Source organism: Perissodus microlepis, chromosome 20 (genome assembly GCF_051167445.1).
Source record: "Perissodus microlepis isolate ML-2025 ecotype Zambia chromosome 20, ASM5116744v1, whole genome shotgun sequence".
In the NCBI taxonomy this organism is placed as follows: Eukaryota; Metazoa; Chordata; class Actinopteri; order Cichliformes; family Cichlidae; genus Perissodus; species Perissodus microlepis.
The window spans coordinates 23,357,745-23,376,912 of NC_140480.1; the positions used below are offsets into that span (position 1 = coordinate 23,357,745).

Genomic DNA, 19,168 nt, shown 5'->3' on the forward strand with positions numbered 1-19,168 from the left:
AGATCCAATTATGTTGCAACTTGAACCATAGAGTGACCAGCACACTGATTCAGCCATACAGCAAACACATTCAGATGCTCTCAAATGAATGGAAATGACTTAAATGAAAACAACACCAACAACAAAAAGACTGTACAAGAGACAACTATCACACCTGCAGCATGCAACTATACCACACGTCACACCAGTAGGCATATCTATCTTTGCCATTGCTTTTCAGTTGACTTGGTGACGCGGGAATTCAGATGTGATGAAAGATGGGGGAACAGATAAGGCACTGCCACAGTGAATGGCTCTCCATGCTGCCCAAGGCCTCTCAATGCCAGATGGGCTGTAAACAATGACCCATTTGGGCATCTCCAACTTTGTTTACCTTTTTTTCATCTGTGCAGACAAGGAGAAGATGTGTTATTACACATGTTAATCCAGAGAGAAAGCATGGTATCATCTTGTCAGATGAGAGTGCAATCTAAATCTATGATTACAGTGAAATCCAGCATTTGGAGTGAAGAAACAGATCTAGTGAGTAAGCTGCTGGGTTTGTTTGGTTCAAGAAATCCCTAATCTTCAGCAAAGACAGGCGGCCTGATAACACTGCCATGGCATCATTGCCAACTCTGCAGTCACAAGCTGAAAAAAGAGATTTAATCTACAAAATAAGCTCACTGCCAAATACCTGAGAAGTCTGCAAAAGGTCAGAAGTAAACTGTCTGCAAGTGTGCACACAGCATTCAACACTGAGATAAAAATCAATACACTGAGCCACAAGTGGTGGAAAGAAAAAGTTTCCAAAGTTTAGAAAAATTCCAGAGAGCAATAATGATTAAGACAAAGTAAAAAGAATCACAGGATCTGTTTCTTCTCAACAATGAAAGGACTGAAAACAGGCATCCTTCTCTCACATTAACATCCTTGCATGAGCCAGGGCCATCTGTGATATGCCAGCAGCCTGGCACAGAAACAGAGATGTGGGGGAGATGGGCATGAACGGGAAGGGGCAGGGCTAAGAGAGAGAGACGAGGGAGGAAGAGAGCAAAAACAAACACGAGACCAGATTAAAATTTCTAGGGAGGAAAGCCATGTGACCACGGGAAGGCGAGAATACAGTGGAAAATCAAGAGTGATATTTCATGTTTCTCTGTCTTCCATGGGGGTATCTCCTGTTTTCCACAACAGTTTGCTTGGAACGGCAAAGCTGGCATCATACACATGCCACACGTAAGATTTTACCCCCATGTTGTTTACTCTGACCTACTTCAGATGCAAGCTTAAGACTTGCTGAAACCTGCACTTTATTATTTTGTTGAATATGACCAAAAAGATCTTGTGTGATTGTGGGCAGGAGAGCTCTGAGTCTGTGCAGCGATTTTTACCATGCTATCTCAGGGTAATAGTATGAAGCAATCTCAACACAGCTAAGCCCTCTTTGCATTGGATGGCTTGGAAAAACCAAGAAAGGCTAGAAAGATAATGGATATAATGGTGGTTATAAACTGTCTTTAACCACGTTTTCCACGTGCTCGCATAAAAGACACTCACAAAACGAACAAATTGATTGGTGCCACAAAAAGGGTAAGAGAGGAATCCATCCATCCATTCATTTTTTTTCCACTTATGTAATTCAGGGTTGCAGGGGGTTCTATCCCATGGGGCAAAAGATAAGGTATACCCTGGGCAAGTTGTCTGTCTATCACAGGGTGCAAGACAAGAATGCTGGCAGAGAATTTATTAATGGCATAGTTATAATTTCTATCATATTTATCTTATCCAGTGCATGCCCATTGCTGGTGTTTACTTCTAACATAAAAGCTGCTCATTAGAACGTCATACATTTAAACATGAAACACATGAAGTACATTTGCACTTTCAGTGACAAATACCTGGAAATTACTTTGGCTACTTTGAATGATTCATTTTACTGAATGAATATACTCTGTGATTCTCTGTAAATACCAACAGAATAAAACATGTTATTATCTGTGTTCTATTAGCTGTAATACCTGCAGTATAAAACAGGCTTAGTAACAAATACAGACCGAGAAGAGAAACAATTTTATGCACTTTTACAGCTGATATAGACGATTCACTGCAGTCTTCAGACACATGTTGCTGTTCAGAGAAAAAAAGAAATCACAGCTGGAATCAGAATAGAATAAATTCAAAACATTAAAAAAAAAAAACCTGTTGAGGTTTTCTGCAAAATATCTCAGCTTCCTGAAAGTACCAGCAATCCCACTTAATGGTGTATCATAGAGATGCTGGCAGAGACTGATCTGCCAGTACAATTGTGCCTCCAGCCTGTATGTGCTGACCATCCTGGTTATATATATATATATTTTAAAGCAAGCTGTATAGTAAGCCAAAACAACACCAAAGAACCCTGCACAACAGCAATCGTGACATCCGTTTTGGCACTGGCTGCTGTGCACAAAGAAGAAAACAGCTCGCATGCACCACCTGTGAGATGTGCAGTATATATATTACTATGGTGATCGAGTCAGGTTCAAAGAGCTCCACCTTGAAAAGTCTGCCTTTAGGCTCAATATACACTACGATCCTATTAATCTCACTTCTTAGTTCATCTCTCCAGTGATTTCATCCTGATTACAGCTTGACAGACAATAACATTGAGGATGTTGATAAAGCCTACTGAAGCTACTCCTTCTTCTACTTTCTTTAGGAGTAAAGAATCTCATTTCCCGTACTACAGTCTACGGGATAAAACTACAGATTATTACAAATGCCCATAATTAAGAAGTGTGCTGTTGGTCTAACTGCACAATGCAGCAACTCTAAACTTAAAATTGAATTCAGACATTGTGTAATATAGCAGTGTAAATACACACTGAAACATCCAGAATGACAGATTCCAATTCTGTTTTATAGTCACTCAGTCTATAAAACATCAGAGAAGGAAATTAATTGTCTTATATTTTGTATTCTGTGACCAACAGCAAAAATTCCAGAGTAAAAATCATTTGGGAATGTGTAATTATGCACAATAAATAGCTTCAACTGACTCATTAATCAATAAACGGCTGCAGATTAATTCTTCAGATATCACTAAGGAGGCAAGGAAACTCCTTTGTAAGACATTTAATGATTCAAATGGCCAATTAAGAAAATAAATGGATAATAATTACCTAAACTGCATCTGCTATGACAGTTTAACAACACGTGAAAGAGTTCTGCCTGTTATTTTGTTTATCCAACAGTACCTAATGGAAGACCTTCAGCTCAAAGCTACAACAGTGTATATGAGATGACTACATGATCACTTGAATCATGATTAACATCCATTGTCAACTGTCCACTAGAGGGAGTTTTAATCTGTCTGTAGGGAAAAATAAAATAAGAGTACATAGATCCCTCTTCCACATTCTCCATCCACTGGACTGAACTACAGCTTTGTGTTGTCCAGTTGAGGAAAGCTCAGGGCTGCTTCCTGCTGTCAGCGTGCATGATATCATCATCCAAATGAGGCCTTCGAGTCTCAGTGTGTCTTTGCATGCTCAACAATGGCATGCTATCTTTAAAGTCCTTTTATGTGATGCTATGTGTCACTGCGCTGTAATGCTAAAGTCAGACAAAACAGGTTTAATTCCTGCCAGTGGATGAAGTGGTTTGCATTCTTTCATCTCGCACAGTACTGACGCAGCATGTTTTCAGTACCCTAGGCAAAGTATTCACTGAGGCCACTGACTGCCACAAGGCTCCCAGCAGGCTATGGGGCAGGTTCAGCTGCTTCCTGTCTGCTCACCTCCTGTTACACAGAGGGTGCGATGCAGGGAGTAGCACCACTAATAACATGCAGACACACTGCTGGGAGAGAGCGAACCGGCATCTCCTGCACTGTCCACTTCAATGATTGAGCTGAGTGTCATCATGCAATCAGCTGGCCAAACTGCCATGGAAAATGAAGGCTGTCTGAGCACACACAATGTAAAATAAATCCTTTACAAAATTATCTAAATAGGGAGAAAAAATAACAAATCACAGGACATGTTTTTGTACTTTGAGGGGGCCAGTCATGCTGACTATAGTCCCCCTTAAGCCTCCTGGGAGAGGGAGAGAGAATAATCCTTGTTGCAGTCTCAGAAGGATGGAAATAATTAGTTAATACCTTTGCACAGTCTAAGCTTGTGATTTCCTTGTGTCTATGTAACGCAAGAAAATGAACTCCCCTTGTGCATTTGCGAAACTGTCGATCGCCATACTTCAGCGATGGTATGTTCCTCCATGTCATGTCTACAGCTACTGCTTGTCAATCAGTCTTCCAGTGTAAACCATTTAAAATTTAGTGGTGACCAATTTGCAACTCAGCATACTCCTTCATGAGACTAGAGGCTGATTGACAGCTCCCTGAAGACATCTCCATTACACTATCATGATGAGTGAGAACACAGAGGAGAAAAGATAGAGGGCTTCCTGTGGGAGTCAGGCATTCTTCCACTAATATTAATCACGCATATATTTATCGTAGAGGGAAAAATGTGAAGATACTTTTAGATAGCTCTGGTCAGCATCCATCTCATGGATTAAAAATGTGACAAATAAGCCTTTTTTTCACAGATATGAAAAAGATAATTGTGCCTTGTCTGTAACTGCTGCATACACAACGAATTGGTGTCACAGAAATCTTGTTAATGAGATGAGACAATTTTACTGCCTTACCTGCAGCTCACACCAGGCCACCTCCACCCAGGTCTCAGTATCCAGGCCTTTGTAGACTGTCTTGAAGGAACCTCTCCCCAGCTCTATGTCAAATTTAAGGAACCTTCCCCCTGGAGACGTGGAGACTGCCTTCATCTCTGCCTCCTCCTCATTCTCCTCACTGGCTGCCTTGACAGCAGCTTTACCACCATCACTGCATGTAACATTTAACGCGTCTCCACCTTTCTCCTTGTCCTCATCGGCGCTGGCGCTCTCTGTTGCACTGTCTTTAAGCCCACCTTGACTTTCAGTGCTGGATCCCTCCTGTATCCCACAGCTGGTCCCCCTTGACCTGTCCACAATTGTTCGCAGGTTAATGTTTAGGATCTTACTCCTGTTATTACATTCAGGTGCTTCAAAGGCCTGCTCATCTGTGTCTGAAAACCACAAACTTCTCCTGATGAATCTCTGATGCACAATCCTCTGATAACTGGAGGAAGGATATGCGATGGGGTCACTCCCACCTCTCACTACAGAGTCCACAAGACTGACGGGTCCATCACCCATGGCCTCGCGCACATTTTTGCCCGGTTCACACTGAGACTTGGTTACAGGCGAATTTCTCAGGTCTTGATGGTCCCCGGAGCCTGATTTAGACTCCGGCTCCATGGTGACTTAAACGTTCAGTCGCCTTGGTTTCCAGGTCATTCGTGCCATCACGGGTAGACTTTCCAACACGCAGATCGACAGATGAATACCTGCAGCGCCCACTCGGTGACGCAGTTTGCCGGGAGAGGCCCTTAACAACACTGGGATGGATGACATAGACAAGATTTTATCCGCTAATAATAATAATAATAATAATAATAATAAAAAGAACCTGCAAAAGAAATGCAATATGCCCCAGTTATACATTATTGCTAAAGCTATCGATGGGCGTTAAGCATGGTAATAATCACTGAGGTGAAGTTAGCTGCTGTCAGTAAGAGGGGGTTGACAAAAAGGCAAGCCCAGGAGTTAAAGCATTGCTTCCAGAAGCCATCGTCGTCCAGGTGACCGAGAAACTAGCAAGCTGGCTTCGGCGACATAAGTTTGGCAACTAGCTAGCACTAAATCCCCCCCAGTATACCCACAATATTATCTTACGTTCAAATACTGACATTAAAAAAATAAGGCACGACTTACCTTGTTCAAAAAAGGGGCATAAAAAACACCCTCGAGTAAAACTGACGCTAGTGACACACAGCAGAGACAAACCTGCCAGGTCCAGTAGCAGCACTCAAAAAAAACCTCGCCAACGTTAGCCGACTGTCCACGACAAAAGGTGGACTTCAAAAACGCCCTATCTGCATATTATCTCCATTTTCAAGCACAGGAGCCGCCCCAGCGACCGCAAACAAATTCGGGCTTTCTTAACTGAACACATACCACATGCTGACAAGAAATAACTGACGAATATCTTGTATTTATCTCCTTTTAAGTCCCCGCATCCCTCTCTTCGGTTGCAGCTCCCAATGCGACTCTCCCCACTGTTTCTTCTTCGCTGCCGCGTAAGTAAATAGCACACACGGGTCGCTTTAAGACTCGGGTTTTTTTTATTTTTCCTGTAGTCCCCTCGGTAGTTAACTTAAACCAACAGCTGTTTGCGCTTGTCATCGCCTTCCACCATTTGGTAAGTGCACCGGTGAGGTACACCAAATGTGTTTCCCATTCAGTTCGCTTGGCTCCACGCCCCTGGTGAGGACTATAGGAGGGTGGAGGTGGGGGGGAATGGTCCATCCAATCATACGGCACTCTGGGACGCCACAGAAAGCCTACTCATCATATTGCTGTGCTGTCCAACAGACAGAGTGACACGGGGTGAGACAAAGGCTGATTAGAGTCAGTGCAAGTAAATTACACAGCAATTGAAAACATAAATAAATAATTTCTCACACCCTTTGCAGACTCAGTCACGTGTCTTAACTCCCGAGCCTGCTGTTGAAACAACATTTTTCCATTATCACTGCTGTTGTGTCACTATAATATAGTAGTTACACGTGCATCAGTAGCTCTGTCACGTAGCCTTGGCTATGTGCTTGCGGGTCCAGTCTTCTCTACCCCTACAGGATATTTTGCCACTTTGCTGCAGCCTGCATCTGAGGTGTAGCAGCTCTTCGCACAGGGCAAAAATGAGCAGCAGCATCAACAGGTTAAGTGGCACCGAGGTAAGATATTTGCAGCCCCTTTTTAACATTCATCGAGGGAAAATGTAAATCCTCTGGTTTATAGATGTCTATAGGCTAAGTAGATTGATCTTACAAATTGACATGCTCACAAGTGCAATAAATAAAAGATGCACGAAGAAAGATTACCTGATTAATAAGAGTATTCTTGCTGTTTTGCATGCTTTTATACAGTAGAATAGAAGGAGTGTTAATACAGTGCAAAAATGCACGAACCGCAAAGCAATCGCTTGGATATGGGCACTTGGGAAATGTGCTGTCATGCAATCATTTTTGTTTGGGTTGAATTTTTTGTTGCAAGAAGTGTTGATTCATTGTCGTGGTCATTTCTGTACCAAGAGTTGTCGGTTGTTACTTTTTATTGTAAGCCGATCGTGTAAAAGTATCCACCTCCTGCGGTTTCTGCGCTTCCATGCCACTTCTGTGCCTTTTCTCATGTTACATGTCATCTGCATGTGAGGTACATTCAGAGGTGCATAAGCTTTGCAGAATAGAAGTGGTGCTGAATAAGACGGATTTTATGTCTCCGCAGAAACATTTGACCAGAGATCTTAAAGTCTTTTGCAGGCATGCTGGGTCAGATGACAGTCTGGTCTGGCTTAGGGGTGAAGTATTGTTGGTACCTGAGTGACCTTATAAACAATGAATGCCCTCCTCTGTTACCAGTGCACTGGCTTAAATGCACACATAAAAACAGACACAATGTTTTACTTTTGTATTACATCATCCTGCTTCATGCCACAACTGTAAAGCTCACAGATTGGTTACTTTAGTTTATTAGGCAATTGAAGCTGCCATTTAAGAGTAGTTCAGTCCTGCATCTAATGTGCAGCATCCAGTTTTACAGGGCAGGGAAATGGACTTCACTCTGTTATCCGCATGGTCACTGTCTTAATAGCGCCATTTAATTTCAGATGTGTGTGTGTGTGTGTGTGTGTGTGTGTGTGTGTGTGTGTGTGTGTGTGTGTGTGCCTGTGTGTGTGTGAATTTGAGGAAGAAGGCAGGAGGAAGAGAGACCCTGGCAGCCACAGATACTTCCTTGCAACAGTCAGAGCTCAGCCAGCATTTGCAAAATGTAATACCCTTACGCTCGATAAAATGAGCAATTGATCTCATTTACGATGTGTCCCCCACCAGTGTGAGTCAATATGAGTGTTTTTTTTTTCCAATCCGTGGCTCTTGTAGGGTGAACATCTCACAGGAAGACTTTCTGCAGGCTTTTAATATCCTTGCCTGCCTTCCACTGAAATCTAAGACCGATGAGATGAGTCAGATTTCACTTTCTTTGATAACCCGTAGTTTAAATTGCAGCTTTTCACTAAATGAGAAAGTGTTTTTGATTTGTTTGGTTTTTTTTTCCCCACCATAAGTGCCTTAGCTGCATAGACCACACTCAGAAACAGTCATGTTTGCTTTGCTTTGTGCAAGGCTGTAAAACTAAAAGCTCTACAGAGATTCATGGAAATTAGATTTACAGTTGGGTCGATTGTCATCTGGAAGCTGGCCAGATTTTGAGGTGAGTGAGGGAAGAAGGCTGCTGATAGGACATGATGGATGGAGAGCAAAGAAGTGCTTATGCACGAAGAAAAAAAAGTAAGGGAAATACTCACTCATGCAGTTAGAGTTAATTTAGCGTTTCATCATATAGCTGATGAATTAACTAAATAATAAATGTACGGTTTCACTGTCTTAAGTGGTGTCTTGCTTTGTTGCCTTGAAGAGCTTTCTACATGTCAGACACAGAGCTTAACAATACAAAGCTAAAGGCACTGCATACTCTCTAAGTAACTTACATGCGGGTAGTGTAATCAGTTAGTGTGACGACATGGGAAAAGGAGAAAAGTTTAGGATTAGGTGTGCAAGTTGAATGAGTTCATTTCGTTTTTTGGGAAATCAGCCAAAATGTTCATTTGCTTCTGAATACACAATGAAAAATGGATTTATTTGATCTGAGATTTGGGTTAAATCACGGGAATTAAGAAATTGCAGTCTTTCCAAAGTTGTAAAAAGCATGTATTATACAACTCTGCATCTAGCTTTAGCATTAAAAAAATATGAGAAGTAGCGAATGTGAATATAAGGGTCTTTTATTTGTTTTTCACCCTTGGTAATCCTTTGCATTCTGCAACCCGTGTTGAAAAGTAAAATAATGTCATATTTTCTCATTCAATTCAATTCAGCTTCAATTTTATTTATATAGCGCCAAATCACAACAACAGTTGCCTCAAGGCACTTTATATTGTAGGGTAAAGACCCTAGAATAATACAAAGAAAACAGAGGAAATCCCAACAATCATATAACCCCCTATGAGCAAGCGCTTTGGTGACAGTGGGAAGGAAAAACTTCCTTTTAACAGGAAGAAACCCCCAGCAGAACCAGTTTTATTCTCAGTTTTATTTATGTGATTTATAGGAATGATTTCAATTGCTCAGTTAAGCACTTAGGTCAACATTCATTGTTTGAAGAAGCCCTATATAAATAACTTACTGATTAGCTGGTTTCCCTTCTCATTCCCACATTGTAGTGTTAGTGACACCTTACAGAAGAAACTGAATAATGTTAAATATTATGACATGATTTCATCTGTTATTCCACAGTGACACATAACTGAGAGTTAAGATCCAAACAACTTTTATGTCTCTGACTATCTCCCCCTCCCTCATTACCTTGCTCCTTCTCTCCCCTCGGTGTATCTCCCCCGAGACTGATTCAGACTAGAAATGCACTGTGAATAATTCATCACAAAAATCAGCACTGAAACCTAGAACCAGTACAGCACAACTGATTTAATGAGAACTTTTCTCTTTTTTTTCCTACAGTTTAGATAGCTATAAATCTGGTGTGCCTAGATGACTGACAAGCACTGGGTTTCTCTGGGATATAAAATTCTTTCCAAAAATGCAATTGTGAGTTGCCTTCCACTTTTTTTCCCCAAATATTATTCAAACGAAAACCAGGATCACGTACATTCTCTTTTTAAAAAAAATAATTTGTAGCATGTTATCCCTCCACTCCACTCACAGCTGTTGAGTAAGACATATTATAAGAGCCTGTATTTGCTATCGTTTTTGCACTGAATGTCTCCTCTACTGTGATTAGTTGTTGTGCTATTTTGCCAGCTGTATGATGCGAGTAGACAGCAGGATTAATCGTGATAAATAGCTTGGGCAGACAGAGGAAATGACCTTTAGATTTGGCCTACGCACATGTCAAAAAGGAGGAGTTCTTTTTTGGAAAAAATTAAACCTCCTGCGTTTCTAGACATAGTGACTCCATATTTTCAACCTGCGATCTCACAACAAGTATTATCTCACTGTGGTCTGTTGACTCTGGGATAAAGGGCTGTATTTTTTGAAAAACCTATGTCAGTGTGTGAGAGCAGAAAGGCTGACCCTGACACGTCATGACAGTATGCCATTTGTGGTATTTGGAGCAGATCACAGTCACAGGACACCCTGCCACACCACATTGCTTTCCAGCGAAAATGCATGTTTGGCTTCACAAAGCATGTCCTAAAATGTGTTTTAATTCCTCGTTGTGAAGGTGTAACACAGTGCAGTGGAGCTTTGAGTTGAAAGGATTTGGAAAAAACACATTTGTTTTTTGTTTTTGTTTTGTTTTTTAACATTTGCTGGATACTGCCGAGATGTCTCTGAAGTGTTCACATGAATCTATGATAAAGCATAAAAGTTAAACTGATAAGTAGACTGCCAGATGATGAACTTGTCCAGTAACCCATTTAATACATCTTCTAAAAAGCAGAGATTTGTTAAGAGAATTAAACATGGCTTGTCCAGTGGTTATCACAGGATTAAAAAATTTTTTTATCAAAATGATTACTGCAACCAGAGTACCAGATCATTACCAACCCCATCGACCACACCTTCTGTTCAGAGTGTACTTCCCCTCATACATCAAGTTAACCCATGCCAGTTGATTGCTGTGAATCTCTTAAATACATTGTAATTCAGCTGTAGCCTCATCCATGGTAAATTAGAGGGTGCAGCTTTTCTTTCCTTTCTTTTTGTCTTTATCCCTCGAGCAGAGGGAAGACAGCTCGCACCACTTCTGCAGTTTGGTTAATCTCAGACAAACTATGCTCTCTGCAGCTGCAGGGAGTGTTATGATAAAAACGGAAGATTTTGGTGTTCAGGAAGAGACTGCTGATTTTTTTTTTCCTTCTCAAAGAAAGAGAGGCATTGGCACTCATGCTTTGACCTTGTCACCACTGAATTTTAAAATGTGGTTCTCAGGTGTAATGAGCCAGCATTTTTTATAGAGACAGACTCCTTATTCACCAATAAGATAACTTTTTTTCCAGAACCTTCTGGTCCAGTGGATATGTATGGTTATCTCTTTGCAGTACATAGTCCACTGACATGGAGTGAACACACAAACACACTCACAACTGAGCTAATCTAATGTTGCATCACGCTCACCCACACAAGAATCGATAGGTTACACAACTCAGAGTAAAAGTAGAGTAAAAAAAAAGGGGTAAACTTTCTTAAACGCTTTTGGTCAACACCTGCTGATTAATCATAGAAATGAATTATCATATTTACTCACCTCTCTTCCTAAGTCCCTGGTTTATTGAGTATAAAATATAACAAAATAATAAAGCACATTTTGTTCTCTAGTGAAGTGAATATTTATTTCAATTCAGTTCATATATTCAAGCTGGATCTTACCTTAAAGACCTCATAGTATCGTATCACCCTAAAAGAGCATTTTACTCTCAGACTTCTGGCTCCCAGTTTGGATCCAGGAGACAGATAGCCTCTCTAATTTTAAGATTAGGCTTAAAGCTAATACCAGCACACAACAACAGTCATCCCAAGGTAAGGTAAAAATCATGCAATATTAGAGAGTGAAAAGCTCCCTGTCAACAGGTAGACCCTCTGGCAGAACAAGGCTCAGAGAGGGACTGCCGTCTGGACAGAGGACCATAGACGCATGATGAGCCACGAGCAGGACATCACAGAAACTACTGAAGAAAGTAGATAAGAGTTAACAAGATGCAGCAGTGGCCTATGAGTGTACAGGAACTAAAAGCGAGGAGTGAAGAAGAAGTGCTCAGTGCATCCACTAGCACCCTGGGTTTAGAGCAGTGTTACTAAAGGAACTTGATGAAACTCTTAGATTTGTCAAAAAGGAAAGTGAAAGATTAATTTTAAGAGTAGAGAGGGTGTCTTTCTTCAGAACCAAAACTGAGAGTAGGTTTCACAAGAGAAGGTCCTGATAGCTGAAGGGTCTAACTGCCAAAAGATGGGCAAACTGAGGTAAACTGCTATCATATAACACTGGTTCTTCTTGGCTTTGCTCAGCCCATTTCTGCAGCTGTCCATCAAGCTTCAAGAGAATGTGATATGGGCAGAATATGAACAAAAGATCACTCTATCACTCTACACTGATAGGTTTTTTTTACAGATAAGAAAATCAATCATTTGACTGTTTTGATTTATAAAGTCAACAAACACTTGAATAGAGGGCAACACGTGCAGCGCAGGCTCATGGAAGCAGTATAAAATTCCCAGAGCTCAATGCTCATATGACACTAGCGAAGGAGAAAATCTGCAGACTGAAAGTGATCGTTTGAAACTATTCGCACAAACGGCATATGCTGACTTCGTGTTTGTCATGTTTTAATGGTACTGTTACCAGATTGCCAGTATCTCTTTGCTGTACTAATGGCTCTGTTTTCAAAGGTCACTCTTCTGTAATGGCTGGTGTTGTTCTAATTAGGTCAGAATGATAACCAGATCCTCACAATCCGTGCTCAGGAAACACAAAATTACTGCTAGTCTCATCAAAATGATGCCTTGTTGGCTCTACTGGAAGAACAAAACACAGCACAGAGCAAGCCTTTCTGCTTGTTTCCCGGCGTTCTTCTTTCTGTCATTATCTGCAAGCCATAAACATTATCTCTGTGCCAATTACTCTCTTCTCTCCCCCAGACCACCCATCCAGATGCTTGGCCCAGAAGCCCAGCTCCTCTGAACATGAACCACTATGCCAATAAGAAGAGTGCAGCTGAGAGTATGCTGGATGTGGCCCTGCTGATGGCCAATGCCTCCCAGCTAAAAGCTGTCCTGGAGCAGGGGCCAAGCTTCCACTTTTACACCCCCACCATCACCCTAATCAGCATTTCTCTGTGTCTACAGATCACAGTCGGGGTCCTGCTTATCTTCATAGGTGAGAAAGTAAACATAGCCTGAGCCCTTCTGGTGTATCAGAGGTGTTTTTGCTGTCTGGCATCTCGCATCCTTTACTTGCCCACTTCATCCTTCCTATTCTAGCAAGATTACAGCGATCTATATGCCACCTTTTGCCCTACAATGCACCCCCTCCCCCACAAATGTCAAGTCTACTGACTCCTGACAAACAACCTATTAGGAGCTGGATTCAGTCGCTATAGCAACCAGGACTGAGAGGTCAAAGGGTTCACTAGGTTTTACTGCTGATATCAGCACTGCTGGGAGTTGGGAGAGGTGCTGTGTATGTGTGTAAATGTGTCAATATGTGTCAGTATGTATGTATCTCCATGTGTTGGAACAAAGAGAAAAGCCCAAAAAGTGACAGATGCAGCAACAATTTTTTAAGAGGTCTGCTGATATCTCGGGTTGAAAAATTGGTGCGTGTAAATAAAAATAATAAGATAAGTTGGGGATAGATAAACTAATTCAGTTTTTTTTTCCTGACACACTGAACAACAGGTTAATGAACTTTAAGCCAGTCACAATGACTCAGCTGTAGATGGATGAGTAAATAAAGTGAGTTTTGTTTGGTTAGTGTGAAACTAACAACCCCACATATCTTATCTACCTCCTCTGTGAAACTGCTGAAAAAAAATCTATTATCAATCAATTATCAATCAGATATTTCAAAGCACGCCCAGATGAATATTTCCTCCCTTGTTGCTCAGATTTCTGCAAAAAAAATATTATATCATCATCAACATTGTTACAGTATGAGTATACAGTACAATCAGATATTATTAACTCTGACATTTGCACATTGAGGTATTCACATTAAAAACATCACATGTCCATAAGACACATCCAGCACGTGAGAGTCATCACTCATTCATTGCCCCTTTGACCTCCTTCACCAGACTTAAACAGCACCCCTCGCCTTTACCAAAATATCACACACATTTCTTTCTCATTACTCTTTTCTTCATTTTCGTTTACTCTTCTGAACTTCTTTGGCCTCTCGTCCTCACATCCCTCCCTCCCCGTTGGATCCAGCTCTCTCTAATGGAGCCAGTGGTGCGTGATGTGAACGGCCTACATACTGGCCACCCCAACCAGACTCTAGCCCCCACCAAGACAGATCAGATACACACACATCACAGGAAGGGTTCTTACGCTGTTTAACCTCTGGTAATTTCCATCAAATACACACACCCATGCACATATGCATGGCTACTGCACACCCATTTGTATGAATATGCATTCATGTGACCATTATTCACAGGCGACTCCCTGTACTGCTGATGACACCATAGTAATGTCTTTGTCACAACACTAATTAGCTGTTTTCATAACATTTAACACATGCCATGATGCTATTAAAACACAAAAGAAATGACACAGTTGCACATAGGAAATACAAGCTTCCCTTGATCAGTTTTCTTCCCCTGTATTGTTCTTTCTCTGTGATTTGAACCTGACACTTGTTTTCTTTCCCTGTGTGACATTTATTTATTTATTTTTATTTAGGACAGTGCATGTTAATGAACATAAATGTAAAAAAAAATTACATGAATGTAAACATACCAGATTATAGCCAAGGGCTAATTTCCATCTGTTGTCCTTAAGCATAAAAAATAGACATAATAATTCATAAAAATTCATCATTTATTCATAATAAAAACTCCATCACCAAACTTACACATACACACCATTCTGTTCCCAAATAAAACATTAAAACTATACAACTCATACATGATCACACACTTGATTTGTCCATAACCAGTTTTTAACCTTTGCCTTAAACAAATTGAGTGTAGAGCATTCTCTAATGGGTTGAGGAAGACTGTTCCACAGATGGCCTCCCTTGACAGAGAGGACGTTCTGCCCAAATGCTGTCCGTCTGTGGGGTATAAACAAGTCTCCTCGGATTGAAGCTCGAGTGGTCCTGTCTGAGCTTTCTTTATGCCTAATGAACTGCTTTAGTGGTGGTGGAGCAAGGGAGTGCAAGACTTTATATATTAAACACACTCTTTTAAGTTTCACTAAGTTATTGAAGTTCAGTAATTTATGTTTTTTTAACACATGACAGTGGTGGTGGGAAGTCGGTTTTTTGTCAAGTAGTTTTAAACTTCTTTTATAAATGTTTTCAATAGTTTTAAGTGTTGTTGGACAAGCAAGTGACCAGGACGTCAAACAATAGTCCATATGAGAGATGATCATTGAGTAAAAATAAGTTTTTGCAACATTCATATTTAAATTATTACGTATATGATTAAAATTTCGATTATTAAATTTAAGTACCTGGGACACTTTATTTATGTGACTCTTGAAGGATAATGTTGGGTCTAGAATGACCCCAAGATATTTAAATTCTGGAGCTAATTCAAGCTCTACTCCATCCAGGAATATGTTTGACTGCTTCAAGTTTAAGGGGCGTTTTGAAAAATACATACAGACAGTTTTTGAGGTGTTCAACATTAGGCATGAGTCCTCCAGCCAGCTATGCATTAATGCTAAAGCAGCTGTAAGATCTTTTGCCACCTGCTGGACACTATTTGCTTGCGTATATATAACTGCATCATCCGCATACATTTGAGTAAATATATTTGGACAGACTTCAGGTAAGTTATTGATAAAAAGAGAGAACAATAAGGGCCCAAGAACAGATCCTTGAGGAACCCCTGTATCACAGTCTAAATATGGAGATTTAACCCCATCCAACACCACACACTGTTTCCTGTGTGAGAGATATGAGGCAAACCACTGAAGAGCCTGACTGGAGATATTAAACTGAGTCAATGTCTGCGATGTATAGTAAATGTATCACATCATATACATGTTTACATTGGGGGACGCTATTGTTACAAATCCAATTCCAAAAAAGTTGGGAAGCTATGTTAAATGCAAATAAAAACAGAATGCAATGATTTGCATATCTCACAAACTCATATTTTATTCACTATGAAGAATAGAAAACGTATTAAATGTTTCAACTGAGAAACTATACTATATTAACAAATGTATCGGGTGCCGTTAGTAGCAACAGGTCTAAACAAAAGTTGAGACAGGGCCATATTTACAACTGTGTAGCAGCGTCTCTTCTTTTAACAACAGTCCATATATGTCTTGAAACTTAGGAGACCAGTTGTTGGACTTTTCGGAGAGGAATTCTGTTCTATTCTTGTCTTATTCTGAAATATAGGATTGTAGCTGCTCAATAATTCGGGGTCTTTTTTGCCACATTTTTGGTTTCCATGACAATTTCATGTCTGTTTTTTTATGGCAGTGTCACCTGAGATTCCAAAGATCACGAGCATCCAGTATTGATTTTCATCATTGTCCCATGTGCACGGAGACGTTTCCAAATGATTGGAATCTTATGATGATGTTATGAATTGTAGCTGATAAGATGTTCAAAGTCTTCACGATTTACAAAGAGGAACACTATTCTGAAATTGTTCCACAATTTGTAGATGCAGTTTTTTTGCAGACTGATGAGCCTCTGCCCACTGCACCATTACTTTTGACAAACTCTGCCTCTTTAAGATGATCTTTTTGTACTCAGTCATGTTACTGACCTGTTGCCAATTCAGCTAATTAGTTGCAAAATGTTCCTTAAGCTGTTTCATTTAAGTACCATTTACTTTTAAAGCCTTTTGCATTTCCCTGTCCCAACTTTTTTGAGTGATCAAATTCAAAATGAGCTAAAATTTTTAATAACATAGTAAATCGATTGCAGTAGATCTAACTTTTTTGCCACGTTAATCTGAGTTTCCACTAAGTGAAAAATGAAAAACTGAATATTGCATTGTTTCCTTACAAATAGATGTATGAGCATTCTGAACCCAGAATTAAGTAAATATAGATTTGTGGTTGACAGTAAATCTTTGCACCATAATTAGTTGGCTTTAGTCCCAGAATAGAGTAGATTGTTGTGCAATTAGACATTATCTGAGTTGTGTGTTGTTCTGTTTTTGTTCACAGTTCGATGGAACCTGAATGATGAGCAAAAACACCAGAGGCTGAACTTCATGGAAAACTTGGCTACAGGTCTGGTGTTCATCATCGTGGTGGTCAACGTCTTCATCACAGCTTTTGGAGTCCATCGAACAAATTACAGCAACTGACCACGCACACACGCGCACACACACAGGCACATCTATGTATGTGTGTATGCATTATTTTCACAGTCTTTCACTGCTCCCCTCTCTCTTTTCAAACAGGTATTTTCTCTCCTGCCTTACTCTGCAGTTTGCTCCTAAAAACTTTCATGTCGTCAGCATGTTTTTGCTCTACTCCTCTTCTGACCGGACCTTCACAATCACCTACATGACCTACAAACACAGTGACCTCTCCAGGCTCGCAGAGAAATTTCCACCAGAAAACAACTCAAACAAAATACACAGCTGTTCATTTACCAGAAAATCATTGTCCCGCATGGCTGCAGGCACAGAGAGAAAATAGCGAACAAGAGAGAAACAGCCGTAGCGACAAAGAGGTCTGGTACGTAAACAACACAACATTTGTTCTGAATGGACAAACAGGAAAGTGGAGACAGCAGCAGTCAGGACCATGTGACCTCATGCTGTCTGTCTCCTATGCTGTCCGACAGTGACCCGAAGCACTAGCCAGACATGGATGCACAGTCTCACACACACACCTGAACACTCTTTAATTTTTAATTGCACCAATGACGTTTGATCAGGTTTAACGGGTGTGCTGAGCACATGTATGCAGCACAGGGCAGGCCTCATCCGCCTCAAAACCACTACCCACCTCCACAGCTTTAACTTTACTATCAACTCTACCCCAAAGGCGTCATGCCTAACATTCAGTTATAACAGTGTTTGGTTGTGCTATGAATCCCTCTGTGACGAGCAAAGCCGGACTTTGTTTGTGGTTCTTTGGACCAGAAGTAGCTGGTGAGTCAGAGTCAACAGAGCACAGACCCCGGCAAAACTACTTGTTAAAACAGAAGCCTTAATTAGGCAGCAATGCCACTGAAACCCCAATTAGAGCACAAGCAAATGCTCATTTTATACACTTGAGTGGTTTGACATAAATATCCAGTAAAGGAAATTTGAGGCTGTTTCACATAATTATCAGCTAAAAACCTTAATCACATTCATGCAGCTATCTATAATTTCTCCAAGGTGGTTGTGAGGAAGCACCTTTCAGATGGCAAAACGTCGCAATCTCATCCTTTTCCTCCCGTACAACTATCATTGGTAACCGTGGAAACAGCCACACTGAGAGCCAGATTTGATGATACACACAGCTTCACTTGGAGGAGATCTGTAGATTGATATATATACATAATGTATATCCATGGCTCCTACCGCTCTGTCTTGAAGTTTAACAAAGTGACTCTGTGGGGGCTGCGCATCAGAGGATGCTGATGATCAACGAGGACTTTTAGTTCCTTTGAAGCGAGCGTATTAATAGCTCTCTCGTGGGAATGTGGATGCCAGAGTGTGAACTGAACAATCACTCTGGTGACATTTCCAGCCCCCTTTAGCACCTCCCAATTCCTCCTCTCTCTCTTTGACTCCCCTCTCATCTGTTGCTCTCACTTCGCAGGGAAGACAGTAGCAGAAAAATGCTGCCGAGTGCAGATAATCTCCTGAGATCAGACACCTCTGCTCTGCTGCTGTGATGTAGACCTTACCTCTGATGTGACTACTTTCCTGCACATTGTTTATTACAAGAAACAGAGAGCATTCAAATGCACCCATCAGGGTATTTCAAAGGCATTCTAGCTAGCAGCATTTAATAGAGCATTTAATCAAGTTAGCTTAACTCATTCAACCAAATTGATTGCCATTATTCATTAATGAGGTCTGATCCCTGCTTCCCATTGTCATTGTTATAGCACGCTTGAATATTTTTCTGTTTTTTTGTGTGTGTATGAGTGAGGAAGTAGTGCCCTCTAGTGTATGTGTTGCTGCTGTTGAATCAATTAGATGAATAATTTAACATAATCTCCATTTCATGATGACAGTGCCGTGAACAGTGCCAGAAACTAACCCGGAAAAGCTAATCAATGCACTGCTAATTACCTTTAATTCCCCTTTGTTGCTACACTACGGCAA

At 40.7% G+C, this 19,168-nt stretch overlaps 2 protein-coding genes across 6 annotated transcripts in view; one reads left to right on the forward strand and one right to left on the reverse strand.

Annotated features, from left to right (window-relative positions):
- Window positions 1–6,412, reverse strand: part of LOC146364560 (serine/threonine-protein kinase WNK2) — a 41,352-nt gene extending 34,940 nt beyond the window's left edge. For 3 of the 5 annotated variants that reach the window (XM_084918009.1, XM_084918007.1, XM_084918005.1), the window contains exons 1-2: window positions 5,839–6,411; window positions 4,675–5,462 (exon numbers count right to left, since the gene is read on the reverse strand). In XM_084918009.1, the coding sequence (XP_084774135.1) occupies window positions 4,675–5,322 (648 nt within the window). In that variant the 5' untranslated portion in view covers window positions 5,323–5,462; window positions 5,839–6,411. Of the gene's footprint in view, window positions 1–4,674; window positions 5,463–5,838 lie in introns of all 5 variants that reach the window. The other 2 variants (XM_084918008.1, XM_084918006.1) reach the window with 1 other exon arrangement.
- Window positions 6,413–6,525: 113 nt separating this feature from the next.
- LOC146364561 (ninjurin-1) lies at window positions 6,526–19,161 on the forward strand. The gene is made up of 3 exons (XM_084918020.1): window positions 6,526–6,860; window positions 12,837–13,074; window positions 17,061–19,161. The coding sequence occupies exons 1-3, from the start codon at window positions 6,726–6,728 to the stop codon at window positions 17,201–17,203; spliced, it is 516 nt and encodes a 171-aa protein (XP_084774146.1). The 5' UTR covers window positions 6,526–6,725; the 3' UTR covers window positions 17,204–19,161.
- Window positions 19,162–19,168: the final 7 nt, after the last annotated feature.